The sequence below is a fragment of the Augochlora pura genome, chromosome 3, assembly GCF_028453695.1.
Source record: "Augochlora pura isolate Apur16 chromosome 3, APUR_v2.2.1, whole genome shotgun sequence".
In the NCBI taxonomy this organism is placed as follows: Eukaryota; Metazoa; Arthropoda; class Insecta; order Hymenoptera; family Halictidae; genus Augochlora; species Augochlora pura.
This window is the reverse complement of record NC_135774.1, coordinates 28,876,099-28,888,063: the sequence shown is the minus strand read 5'-3', so window position 1 is coordinate 28,888,063 and position 11,965 is coordinate 28,876,099. Positions and strand designations below refer to the sequence as shown.

Genomic DNA, 11,965 nt, shown 5'->3' with positions numbered 1-11,965 from the left:
TAATTACTTATGTAATTTTGTTTTAATTCCATATTGTATCATTATAAATAAATAAGTAAAAATGTTGTCTTGACATGTACCATTTTTGCTATTATATTTACTTAACTTACCTTTTAAGTATGCATGTGTATGTAACCATAAAATTTCTACGTAATATTTTCGACGCCCTATACAATAATGGGACCTACTTCTCCACGGTTTTCTTACTCTTTAAGCTGGCGTGTACATTCCCACCATTTCATTACGCATCCAATCCGCGACGAGTCATGTCTCAGCAGTGAATTGTCAGCCAATGAGAGCAAAGAAAATTTCTATTCCGACCCTCGCTAGCGAATAACACTGCTGGTCTGGAGATGTGCAGCAGTAGGATCAATTATTGTATTACTAATTACGATATATATCGAACGATACTCGATGGGATACAATATGATATATCGAATTCGTCGATTAAACCTGTTGCAACAATACACTTGTCAAATCTGTGTATACGGTGTACATATTCCTTACGTCAAATTGTTCTTACAAACAAGTTATCAATATTCGGAAAGTGTGTCCGACAAAACGATTAGAGCAAGAAAATGGAAAAAAGTTTAGAAAAAACACTCGATGACGTGTAAGTTCGATATGAACAAATTCCACATTATTATTCATTTGACGTAAAGTACATAAGTGAATGTTTACACGTCCGTTTACAATGCGGTTTTTCGCAAACAATTGTACTACTGTAAATTTGTATTCACTTACATTGGAATAATGATGAAAATATTACATCTTCCCCATACGAATAATATGCAATTCCAACAAATATTCTAATATCAGTTCTTAAAGGAAAATATTTTTTATTGATTTGTATTAATCGATACAAATTAATTAAACTGGATAAACCAGAACATGGGGCACAGAGAGACCATGTAGCAACTTAACCTTGTTCTGGTTCTTAAATAACATTATTGCATCCTTTTGTAGAAATAATGTGGAGGGTATTGTTGGTTGCATCTTGGCAGATCATACAGGATTATGTTTGGGAGGTAATTGTTTAATTTTAAAAAAGTATATGATATTTAAAGCTAGAAATCATAAAATAATTGAAGTACCATAATCTTTTATAAGCCAAAGGAGATGCTTCTACAGATAGTGCAGGAATAATCGCAGCTATTGCTGATCAAGTTGCAAAGTTGGAGGCAGATTCGCCAACTGCTATCATAGCTCTTCAGAACGATAACAGGTAACATATAAAATTTATATAATTCAATATCTTCATATTATTAATGCTATGAATTTCACATTGGATTTTAACTTATTATTTAAGAATTTATTAAAACAGTATTGAAATCAAACAAATTTCTACAAGTTGTACTAAATTAGGAATACAAAAGAATATTTAAACAATTTTATAGGGAGTGCCTTATTCAACGCCAGGGTCTTGTAGTAGGTGCAATTTATAAGGAGATCTCTATGTAAAGAAATAATGATTATTATTGAAACTAATAATACTGGTTATATTTAAGCTAAATGTGATTTCTTTGAGATAGGAATATTTGTAATAACAGTATAGAAAATACATGATTATTAAATTTTAGAAAATTTATATAATTTCCACATTGTAGCACTCTTGTAAATAAGTTTGTATGTAAATATTAATAAACCAGCACTTTAACATAGTTAAGGTCAGTCACTCTTTTTATGTCTATTTCTTCTTTCGTACCATTTATTTGTACTAAGCCTGATTAGGTCATGATGCTCGTAAATCCACGATATTAATACGATTATAAACATAATTACTCCGATAATTAGGTGCAGCGCTTTTTCACCAGGAAAAAAGTAAGCCTAAAACAAAGAAACGTTAATTGTACAGTTCCGAATATTGATAATACTAAAGTATAAAAAAGTGTTTCTTTTACATGAGACACGTTAGTGATTAGAGCTGCTATAAGAAGAGAAGCAGAGAACATAGGCTTTGGCACTAATCCATTTAATGGACGGTACACCGTATCTTTGTATCTTCTGTTAATGAAGATAGTAGAATGCATAATTCTTAAGCTCATATTCACACAATTCCCGAGAATAAAACCAACTGGTCCGAACCATATTGCAAATAAATATGATGCGACCAAAAACGCAATCGATTCATAGATCATAATTAAGTTGCTCTTGTTTATAGTAGCACTGTCAGCTGTGGCATTGGTGTAACATTCTGTGGCACCATTTATGCCTAATAGTAAAACGGCTAAACAATGTGCCCTCATCAAAAGTATAGGTAGATGATTAGTTAATTTTGCACCACCATATAACCACAATAGAGTACTCGAATATGATTGACCAAATACTAGGACAACTAGACCGATAGAAGTAACAGCTGAACATAAATGTGTAAGAACATTTACGCTTTCTTGAATTTTTACCTAAAATACATATCATTTTTTCTTATTAATCCGTATTAAATCAATGTTCACTGAATTTTCGTCTTTTATCTACTTACAGGATTTTGATCATTGATTGGTTTATCTCGTTTAATCATTTGGGTAAAATAAAAATACCCACTTTCTTCTATTGGACGGAAAATGAATCTTGCCGCTAAAGAACCTAAATTATTCACAATTTCGTATGTTCCCTGTACAAGTAAAAATTAGACAAGATTAATGCTAATAAGAGAATTTATAAGAAAATAATAACTCTATGCTTAATACTTGTTCAGTAAATGTTAAGACTGGCATCACTGTCATGATTAATCTTTCTCCCTCTGTTAGAATTTGCTTTAGAATTCCTTGTCTAAAAAAGCTCCATGTAAGAATAGATAACTTTTTATCTAAACATGATTCCTGTAATATAGACAGTTATATATATTCAGGACAAAAACAAGGCAGATCTTGGTACATACTTTATTTTCTAACCGTCCAGGTAGGAAATCCATTACCGTTTTAAATGGAAAGTCTCTTACAACATATTCATCTTTACTATCTTTCAATGACATTCGTCGTTTTAACTTATGTTTATTAATATTTTTGATATAGTAATGGAAATATCCATAGTGACTAGTAGTATAAAAGATTGCTGCAACTAGTTGAGCTACTCCAAACGCAAATAATGCATTATCTGGATTATAAAGTATTAATGGAACAAATGTTAAAGTACGAATAGCAATCATGATAGTGTCAAGAACAATCTGAAACATTAAGTAGCTATTAAAATGTTCTAGATTGATAATAGTATTTCTATAGCATACTCTTACTTTCAATTTAACAAATAAAAATGCGCTAGCAACCAACTGAACAATTAATGACGACAATTCAATAATACAGGACAGAACAACTGCCCAAACTGCAAACATATAATAAGCTGGTAATTCTTCAGTTGTTGATAAAACGTAGAGCCATATGTATCCAAATATTGTAGACATCACACAACATATAGGAACCCTGAAAAAAGATTTACATATAATGTCTCTTTATCAAATCTAAATGATCATCAGTTTTTTAACAAATTATCTTTAAAGACTAACGTCATCCATAATAGATTAACAACTTGGGCCCAATTATGTTCTGCTGTATTAGTTAAGCATGCTTTCATAAATGGTTCTCGAGATAAGAACAAGATCATCGACTCCAACAACAGGAGCCTCACATTTATAACACCCAGAACTGCTTGACCAACATGTCGAACAACAAATGCATTCAAAACAAATGTAACACCACGACATAGTATCTATAAATAAAATGGAGATCATTTAATTGCTTTTCGAACATAGCTTAGCATAAAACAACTAAGTAAATAAATCGCCATGATTACGATTTGTAAATATGACACTAATTTTTTTATTGAATCTGAAATGACAGTCACTATGAAATAACATGTCGTATTGGTAGGATAAGAGTGATAAGATTTGCTATGTTAGCAAAATACCTGAAATATAATATTGAAGGAAGCATTTTCCAAGCTGCTTTTCAAAATGTTTTGAGACATTTTTATAGACCGTACGAGGATACAAAATCTTTCGAGATTCCCGCCGAAAGGGGTGTCAATGAAATTTCAAGGTTATGAGAACGCTTGAATAGTTCCTAAAACATCGAGTCAATCATTTTCTTCGAAATGTCGTTCGTGCTCCCGACTGACCGAAATGTAGCAAATACAAAAGCCAAGAATTTCCTCATACTGCATCTAACAGTTTTCATGACGTAATTGCGGTGCGATTTCCTACATATATATACACATATCCCGAGTACCTAGTAATTCTCTATCACGCTTCATCTATTTGGTCTAGGGAGAAAACGTTTTCAAAACAAAAATCTCATCCTAAATCCTAATTCCTAACCTAAAGGACAGTATGTAAAAGATATATGTATACGTGCAGTCCTTTGAGATATACAGGACTAGGTTAGGTTTCGTGAACAGATTATACATACAGGTATGCAAGCACAATCGGAAAGCAGACGACAAGACCGAGCATAGATAATACAATAGTAAACTTACGTTGGTGGAGTGATGTCATTGCGTAAGAATGTACACATGTTTCCGACCTTTGCGTGATAATTTCGTCCATGTGGGTGACAAATATACAAAATTTTAAATGAAAATTTTAATGATACATACCGCAACCAATTTATTAACGTTAAATTGTTAAGAAACTACAATGTTGTGGTTATCTTTTGCTCAAAGAATCTTTCATTTCATTCGATGATGTGATTAATGCAGCATTTAAGATAAAGACGTCGATACCTGAAAATGTTAACACGTTAAGCAAACATTTTACTAATCAAAAATGTTTCATAAAGAAGATTCTGAGGAAGAAACCGCAAACGCAAGAAATGTTTTTCTCACATCGCTTATTGTAAGTGTACGAAATTTTATTTACAATTAACAGTAGCTATCATTGCCGTCGTATATAAAAAAAATAAACTTCATAATTGTTGTACTAGTTTTCCATAACGATTAAAAGTAGTTTGTTATCTAGTGTTCCGACTTTGATAAACATGATCTGCATGGTAGCTGTGCGTACTCGATTCCATAATTGATTAGATTATAGGTAAACGACTTTAAAATAGATCGAGAGCAGACTATAGTAGAAATAATAATCGCTTAAGATCTAAATCCTAAATAATCTGGGTTATTTACTATACCATTCAAATGTTGTCATAATAATTTTACATACACGACAGTCAGGTGCTGTCGCTGGAATCGTTTGTGATTTCACATTTTTTCCACTGGACACGCTCAAAACACGTTTACAAAGTCAGCATGGTTTTCTTCAATCTGGCGGATTTAAACGAGTCTATCAAGGGCTGGCCCCTGTAATGATAGGATCTGCTCCATCGGGTAAATTTTAATTATATAAACCGCATACAAAAGTTTACATATGTCTTAATTACTTTGAATATTTGCAAATATACAATGCATATCTTCGACCGTATTGAAACCCGACGATTTTGCGTAGATCGCTTAGCAAGTTTATAGAATGTACACTTTTGCCTTTAATTATTTGTGTATTCTAAATTAACAACGATCATTTTTCACTAATCGATGCATTATTTTTAGCTGCGGTATTTTTTGTGACTTACGATGGATTGAAAGAAATTTTTCAACCCCATATACCCCACCAGTATCACTCGTTTATACATATGGTCGCCGCGGCATTGGGAGAAACGGTGAGACATTTTATTTTTGAATTGTGTATCTGTATACTTGGATTTTTTAAAAAGTATCGATCAATTTGTATAATTTAAATACGCAGAGATTTCGCTAACAGGGCGCGTGTCTAATTCGAGTACCAGTAGAGGTAGTGAAACAAAGGAAACAAGCGCTTTTACGTGATGAACATAGATTACCATTAAGAACTTTATATCGTGGATACGGTAGTACCGTTCTTCGTGATTTGCCATTTGGCTTAATTCAAATGCCGCTATGGGAATATTTAAAACTTTATTGGAAGAAACGCCAGGGTCGAGACTGTACGCCAATAGAGGGTGCCATTTGCGGATCTTTGTCAGGTAATAAGAAACTTTGTCCTATTCAAAATCACGATGGATTAAATGGCAAGTTATGATTGCACACAATAAGATATTTATCTAAGCACTAATTTTCAAGTGGCTATATCCGCGGCTATAACGACTCCCCTAGACGTCGCGAAAACTAGAATAATGTTGTCAAATACGTCTGCGGAAAAAGAGGAAGTAAAAATCTCTATAATGTTGAAGGAAGTTTACAGAGCATGTGGTGTTAAAGGGTATACCGTTAATGATTTTGTTGGATTGATATTAATATTTTCCATATAATAATTATTGACATCACACTTTCAGACTTTTCGCAGGTTTCCTTCCCAGGGTGGTTGGTTTTACAATTAGCGGATTTGTATTTTTTGGTATTTATGAGAAAGTTCGAGAAATTTGTATAACATCGCTACCATCGTAATATTGCAAATAATTGAGCAATAAACAGTTTACATATCAGTGTAGCAATTTTTGTTGCATACAAAATATTGTATAGCTGAGAATATTACAATGAATTTGGATGATGAAGAAATTATTGAAAGACAGTTTTATAATGAAAGGTAAGATCAGTATAATAAAATGTATTAATTGTTTGGCTGCTTAAACAATGATATTAATTATTGCAGTACTCTGGCATCAAGGTTTCTATCTTAATAAATTCTCTTGCACAGCACAAAGATATTAAACAAGTACTACAGATTATTGGTAATAACTTTGGATCAATTTTGCCTTTCTATTAAATCTAAATGATTAAGACTTATATTTTGAAATCACATTCCTACATTAGATTATAAATACATAAACTTTATCGATAGTTAATTATTTTGGATATACATATAGACATCATAACAAAATGAAAGCAATATTTAAAAAAGTAAAAAATATATTTCAAAATATATTCAAGCTATCTAAATATAGTGATATCTTTACACGTTTATGAAATAATGTATCAAAATTCGTTATACAATGTGCACTTACTCGAAATTAGTAACAAAACTTAAAACTATCATTCTTACTTCCAATATTAGCAGCATCTAGAATGTTTCTTCATTGGCACTGTAGAAGTTAAGAGACATGCGTCGTGTGTTCTTTTAACAGGATTGGTTGCCGCAAAGTCTTGCACAATTGCATCAAACAATTCACCTACAAAATTAACTAATTAATACTATATTGATCATAATATTACAATCTTAAAATTGATTCCTACCAATATTTTCTCCGGTCTTACTTGATGTCATATAGAATTTAGCTCTTATGCTCGTAGCATAATTATTTATAGCTCCCATATCCAAAAATTGAACCTCATAGAGATTAAGGAGATCCATTTTCGTTGCACAAATGTATATTTTACACGAGTCTTCATATTTTCTGAGTTCCCTGATCCAAAATTTTGCCCTCTGAAAGGTAACTGCTCTTGTAACATCAAAACAAACTATAGCAGCTTGAGCACCACGATAATACATCCTAGTCATTGCCTCAAATCTATAAAAATATGAAGTTTCTAATAAAACAGTATTTTAATAACTACAAATATCATCTTGTGATTTTTCAGTTTTCATAGAGCTATGGAAACTATTTACCTTTCGCTACCTGCTGTATCCCATATTCCCAGTTTGATCGAAACTCCATTACATATTACTGTCTTAGATAAAAATGCAGCGCCTATTGTCTAGGGAAAATGGAACTGAGTTAATTTGTTTTGATATTCATCTTCTACATGACTTTAACCGCACATTTTAATGATTTTATCTTAGTTAGCTAAACTAAAATTAATACAGTAAATTATAAAGTGGATTATTACGAATTTCTACAAAATTGCAATACATTTGAAAACCAATCAATTTCCTACACATTTAACGTCAAATTATTTCAACATATACGGAATCAAATCATTTAATTAAGCATTAACAAATCTATAAATAAACAAAACAGTACACTGTACTTACATTTCTATAGCGGACTTCCTCAGTAAATATTTCATGTATATAACGTGTCACAAGAGATGTTTTTCCTACATCTTTGTCACCTATTAAAACCGTTTTAAAATCAACATTGTCCATACTTCATTGATTGAAAGTACAATATTCTATCTTTATCACAATCATTTGTGCGAGGCTTGATAACTGCATATCGCTCAATGATCCGCTTTATTTACTCTAATGACTGTTAATTGCTGAGTGCTCGTTCTTCTAATCTTTCTTAGAAATTGTATACATACACGGCAGCGTGATAATGAACTACATTAGTCATTGATGTAACGAGTTCCACTTACTACTAAACGTATTGTACATCCGCAGGAAAATGACACAAACTATAGATAGCGTAGTATACAAACACTGCTGTTGTGCAGTGTTCCGCTTAAAAGGAATCGCTGAATCAGGCAAGCGACTCATCAGTTTTACATTCTATAGAAAAACCATCCGTAGCAGGCAGTTCTCCGAAAAGCCATTACTTTACTAAAGTTTTATCTTTTTATTTTGTTATGACCTACAGCTTCATACAAATGTTAGGCCATTATCGCATTCATAGTCAAAAAGTCATTGGGAACCGCGTCATTTCGATCGTAACGTGTGTACGCGGCAACACGTAGCTTTTGGGTGGGATTAGGGGAGTTTGGTTGGTTCGGATGCCCGTGGAACACAAAAGTGTTCTGCTTGTAAAAATTAACTAGTTACACAAAAATCGTCTTTAAAACTTTATTTCCTGGATAGCGATGTTATCTCCAAGCCTTCGAAATAAAGTCTGCCCGTATTTTTCCGAGGAATCGAAAGCGTCCTCTAGCTGGATGTCGATTCGTAGGATGACCAGTCTTCCGGTTGCAGATTCATGGTTTGTCGGTGCGCACGCGGGAGTCGAGCGCGCAGGGGTAAAAAGCCCATCAAAACGAACGGAATAGGGGTATGCCGCGCGCGAAGATTTCGGCTCGAGGACAGAGTGAGAGAAAAGTCCCTATCTAACGTTTTTAGAACTTAATTTGATGAATGTCACGGAAAATAATTACATTCTATTCATATATTTTTCTGTCGACACTTTATAATGATTTTCAATAAATACCTTGTATCATACATTATGATTGTATACAGAATTTCGAATCTTTACTGCAAAATATCTTTCTAATATTGAAAATAAATATTCCAACAATGATCAAACTAGAAACTAGTCAATATTTTTCATGGTAATAACGAAGATTTTTGTTATCATAGTTGTTCAGTTTCACTTGGCTTTCCCTTGTGCAGCAACTGCAGCAATCGCAGCCTTCACAGTTTCCTCGTCGCCCAAGAATTTCATGGACACAACAGGCTTAAAGTTTTCATCTAATTCATAAACAAATGGAATACCGGTTGGTAAGTTTAAGCCCATGATCTGATCGTTGCTCATTTCTGAAAGAAAAATATCATTTGTTTTATAATCCCCATAAATGTTATAATATGTTCAATGCGTGTAAATTCTTACGGTCTAAATGCTTCACAATGCCACGCAAACTATTTCCGTGAGCAGCAATGATGATTTTCTTTCCTTCCTTTAGTTGCGGAATAATCGTATTATTCCAATACGGCAATGTTCTTTCAATCGTCAGTTTCAAAGACTCAAATTTAGGAAACTCTTCTTCTTTCAGTTCACCGGCATACCTTTGGTCTTTTACTATCGTATCATAGTATTTATGATCTTTCTCCATCGGGGGAGGAGGTATATCAAACGATCTCCTCCAGATTTGTACTTGTTCCTCGCCATATTTTGCAGCCGTTTCCGCTTTATTCATTCCAGTTAAACCACCGTAGTGACGTTCATTTAAACGCCAAGTCTTATTAACAGGAATGTTTTCTTGGTTAGATTCTTTCAGAATAGACTTCAGAGTTTCTTGTGCTCTAGTCAGCACCGACGTATGAGCAACATCGAATGTCAATCCAGCTTCCTTCACCGCTTTACCCGCGGACACCGCTTCAGTTTTACCTAGAATCAAAAATACGCATTGTTAATCGCGTAATTTTGTTGGTTACGTGTTTACATCGATTGTCTCTTAAATAAGTGTGCAGAATTGAAAATTCTGTAAATAAATATCGTTCTCAAAATATAAAGGCCAGTACGATCGCATGTTCCTAAAAAACAAATGCTTAGGAAAACAATTTTTCCGGCAGTGGTTGCATTCGGGAAAGTTTTGTAACCAATTTATTTGATAACCAATGTTTGTGGATATAATACTTGACTGTGCCGATGCATAATATCTATAGAAATATTTTGGTTAAAGGAGCCTAACGTTTCATGACATTTTGCAAGATCGACCTTTTGCCCTTGAAGAATCCTCTTCACACGTTCATAATCGCGATAACACTTACCCTTGTCAGACAAATTAGCATCGTACCATCCGCAGAATAAGTTCAACTTATTCCACTCGCTCTCGCCGTGGCGGACCATAACGATCGTGTATTTCGACATTTTTCTATCACAAGAGCTAATACTGTTTAAACGAGAAGCTCGAACCACGAACAATGATCTTTCGATGCTTTTGCACAACTGTTTCAGCCACGAGCCCCCACCACCTGTCGCTACCATCTGATACTGCGAGCGCCTTATTTAAAATTTCACTCCAACCCATGTTACAGACTGCACGAGACGCGAAATTCTAATGTTTCGTCTGAGCTGGAATCTAAGCGACCTTGCGGAGAAAAAGCTGAAGCTTAATTCGAGGTCCGTGCAGCGCCAATCGGTACAGTGGCAAAACGCTCGAACAACTCTCCAAATAAGCAACAGTCGGTTTTGGCTAAAACTTTCAGCGTTTTGCCGCTGCACCAATTAGCGCTGTCGAGACCCCCAGATGAGCTTTCGCGTTTCTCCACGAGAGACGACACCATCGCATATTATGTATACAGGCTCGCCAAAGAACATCAATTATTGTCAAATTAGAGCACGAAACAATAAACCAAGGGCACAGAATTGTCTAGTACGTAGCACTGCATCGATATCGAGTGAAAAAAAAACAGACGATAACACCGCGACATGTAATTAATTAACGAAACAGTTGACGAATATTCATAAAACAATTAATTATATTAAACAATATTATCGTTTCGTTTCTTATATAATTAATGTTTTTCAGCGACCCATCGTTCCGTGACAGACTCGTAATCCCGTGGTATCGATTAACGATAAATTATATTAACAAATTCAACAATAATCTACGATGAAGAAACTGGCTCGCCCGTACATTCGACATTGCTGCATTACTGTATTCGATTCTCCAACGTCGGCGAATCGTCCGAGCTCCTTAAAACGAAATAGAAAATTCCACCGTCGTGAATTCACCCTCGTGACTCGCAGTCGCACAGTTGTTACGGCGCATCAACGCGCCCCGTTCATTGGTAAAAACACGATTCGCTGATCCACTATTCCCAGACAATGGTCGTTCGAATACCGTTTGGAACGGTCGCAGTAAACAGCGGTAACAACCGGATCCGTGGGGGGCGGCAGCAACGATAACATTCGAACTTTTTCTTTTAATTATTGATCAGATCGGCGGTTTCGTCGTGCAAATAGGGGTTTTTACGTTGGCCGGGCGAAACACAGATCGGCCGGGGCACGAAACGTGATTCGTGGGGTTCCGACGCCGATTATCGTTCCGGGGCTACTTTTATTAACGCGCGTAACAGTATCGTGAAAGGCGGAGAGAGAGAGCGCGTTCCGGGTCTACGGCGCATAAAGCGTTCTTTTCCCCGATCGGTCCCTACCCCCCGCCGGTCGAGCGTGCCATTTGGCTTTTCACCGTTCAAGTAGAGTCAAGGGGAAGCTAAAGCCGGCCAACCCCGGGGAGAAGCTTTACCGGCGGCGCCGTATAATGCCCGCGCGAACGACGCTATGCAAATAAATACGGCGGCGACGTGAATGCGGGGAAAAGTAAAGCGCGGAATAAATTGTAACGGCGACGGACGCGGACCGCGCCGCGACATCGAATTATGAATGACACGGTTCCGCGCGAACCCACGGACCGT

General features: G+C 35.1%; 5 protein-coding genes across 8 annotated transcripts; 2 read left to right on the top strand and 3 right to left on the bottom strand.

Moving 5' to 3' along the window:
- The first annotated feature begins 437 nt into the window (after positions 1-437).
- Lamtor5 (Late endosomal/lysosomal adaptor, MAPK and MTOR activator 5) lies at positions 438-1,536 on the top strand. Its single transcript, XM_078197547.1, has 4 exons — positions 438-613; positions 967-1,028; positions 1,111-1,225; positions 1,398-1,536. The coding sequence occupies exons 1-4, from the start codon at positions 579-581 to the stop codon at positions 1,459-1,461; spliced, it is 276 nt and encodes a 91-aa protein (XP_078053673.1). The 5' UTR covers positions 438-578; the 3' UTR covers positions 1,462-1,536.
- Positions 1,537-1,653: 117 nt separating this feature from the next.
- LOC144479053 (man(5)GlcNAc(2)-PP-dolichol translocation protein RFT1) lies at positions 1,654-4,040 on the bottom strand. The gene is made up of 8 exons (XM_078197543.1): positions 3,901-4,040; positions 3,500-3,702; positions 3,230-3,416; positions 2,879-3,163; positions 2,688-2,819; positions 2,480-2,611; positions 1,902-2,402; positions 1,654-1,827 (listed from the first exon to the last, which is right to left on the bottom strand). The coding sequence occupies exons 1-8, from the start codon at positions 3,958-3,960 to the stop codon at positions 1,669-1,671; spliced, it is 1,659 nt and encodes a 552-aa protein (XP_078053669.1). The 5' UTR covers positions 3,961-4,040; the 3' UTR covers positions 1,654-1,668.
- Positions 4,041-4,690: 650 nt separating this feature from the next.
- LOC144479054 (mitochondrial S-adenosylmethionine carrier protein) lies at positions 4,691-6,742 on the top strand. Of its 3 annotated transcripts, none has more exons than XR_013495470.1 (7): positions 4,691-4,825; positions 5,154-5,310; positions 5,530-5,639; positions 5,741-5,981; positions 6,079-6,217; positions 6,302-6,541; positions 6,608-6,742. XR_013495470.1 is itself a non-coding variant. In XM_078197544.1 (6 exons), exons 1-6 carry the CDS (start codon positions 4,757-4,759, stop codon positions 6,400-6,402), a joined length of 828 nt encoding a protein of 275 aa, XP_078053670.1. In that variant the 5' UTR covers positions 4,691-4,756; the 3' UTR covers positions 6,403-6,698. The 3 variants fall into 3 exon arrangements, 1 of the variants encoding a protein (XP_078053670.1); XR_013495469.1 differs by having other exon boundaries at positions 6,291-6,541; XM_078197544.1 differs by having other exon boundaries at positions 6,291-6,698.
- A 104-nt stretch (positions 6,743-6,846) lies between these two features.
- LOC144479055 (ras-related protein Rab-24) lies at positions 6,847-8,258 on the bottom strand. 2 transcript variants are annotated; one of them, XM_078197545.1, is made up of 4 exons: positions 7,928-8,258; positions 7,562-7,650; positions 7,189-7,463; positions 6,847-7,124 (listed from the first exon to the last, which is right to left on the bottom strand). In XM_078197545.1, the coding sequence occupies exons 1-4, from the start codon at positions 8,039-8,041 to the stop codon at positions 7,006-7,008; spliced, it is 597 nt and encodes a 198-aa protein (XP_078053671.1). In that variant the 5' UTR covers positions 8,042-8,258; the 3' UTR covers positions 6,847-7,005. The 2 variants fall into 2 exon arrangements, with proteins under 2 accessions (XP_078053671.1, XP_078053672.1); XM_078197546.1 differs by having other exon boundaries at positions 7,210-7,463.
- A 736-nt stretch (positions 8,259-8,994) lies between these two features.
- Pglym78 (phosphoglyceromutase 78) lies at positions 8,995-10,536 on the bottom strand. The gene is made up of 3 exons (XM_078176760.1): positions 10,316-10,536; positions 9,435-9,932; positions 8,995-9,361 (listed from the first exon to the last, which is right to left on the bottom strand). The coding sequence occupies exons 1-3, from the start codon at positions 10,530-10,532 to the stop codon at positions 9,195-9,197; spliced, it is 882 nt and encodes a 293-aa protein (XP_078032886.1). The 5' UTR covers positions 10,533-10,536; the 3' UTR covers positions 8,995-9,194.
- Between the last annotated feature and the right edge of the window lie 1,429 nt (positions 10,537-11,965).

What these genes read in the sequence shown, in the direction of transcription:
- LOC144479054 (XM_078197544.1), top strand. Translation starts at nt 4,757, where the DNA reads ATGTTTCATAAAGAAGATTCTGAGGAAGAAACCGCAAACGCAAGAAAT. An exon ending in GATAGGATCTGCTCCATCGG is followed by an intron (nt 5,311 to 5,529) that starts GTAAATTTTAAT and finishes CATTATTTTTAG; the next exon opens with CTGCGGTATTTTTTGTGACT. An exon ending in AGAGCATGTGGTGTTAAAGG is followed by an intron (nt 6,218 to 6,290) that starts GTATACCGTTAA and finishes TCACACTTTCAG; the next exon opens with ACTTTTCGCAGGTTTCCTTC.
- LOC144479053 (XM_078197543.1), bottom strand. Translation starts at nt 3,960, where the DNA reads ATGTCTCAAAACATTTTGAAAAGCAGCTTGGAAAATGCTTCCTTCAAT. An exon ending in TCTTAACATTTACTGAACAA is followed by an intron (nt 2,612 to 2,687) that starts GTATTAAGCATA and finishes TTACTTGTACAG; the next exon opens with GGAACATACGAAATTGTGAA. An exon ending in CAATCAATGATCAAAATCCT is followed by an intron (nt 2,403 to 2,479) that starts GTAAGTAGATAA and finishes TATGTATTTTAG; the next exon opens with GTAAAAATTCAAGAAAGCGT.
- Lamtor5 (XM_078197547.1), top strand. Translation starts at nt 579, where the DNA reads ATGGAAAAAAGTTTAGAAAAAACACTCGATGACGT. An exon ending in TACAGGATTATGTTTGGGAG is followed by an intron (nt 1,029 to 1,110) that starts GTAATTGTTTAA and finishes ATCTTTTATAAG; the next exon opens with CCAAAGGAGATGCTTCTACA. An exon ending in GCTCTTCAGAACGATAACAG is followed by an intron (nt 1,226 to 1,397) that starts GTAACATATAAA and finishes ACAATTTTATAG; the next exon opens with GGAGTGCCTTATTCAACGCC.
- LOC144479055 (XM_078197545.1), bottom strand. Translation starts at nt 8,041, where the DNA reads ATGGACAATGTTGATTTTAAAACGGTTTTAATAGGTGACAAAGATGTA. An exon ending in AGGAAGTCCGCTATAGAAAT is followed by an intron (nt 7,651 to 7,927) that starts GTAAGTACAGTG and finishes CATTTTCCCTAG; the next exon opens with ACAATAGGCGCTGCATTTTT. An exon ending in GATACAGCAGGTAGCGAAAG is followed by an intron (nt 7,464 to 7,561) that starts GTAAATAGTTTC and finishes ATATTTTTATAG; the next exon opens with ATTTGAGGCAATGACTAGGA.
- Pglym78 (XM_078176760.1), bottom strand. Translation starts at nt 10,532, where the DNA reads ATGGTAGCGACAGGTGGTGGGGGCTCGTGGCTGAAACAGTTGTGCAAA. An exon ending in TGCTAATTTGTCTGACAAGG is followed by an intron (nt 9,933 to 10,315) that starts GTAAGTGTTATC and finishes TTTTGATTCTAG; the next exon opens with GTAAAACTGAAGCGGTGTCC. An exon ending in CATTGTGAAGCATTTAGACC is followed by an intron (nt 9,362 to 9,434) that starts GTAAGAATTTAC and finishes TTTTTCTTTCAG; the next exon opens with AAATGAGCAACGATCAGATC.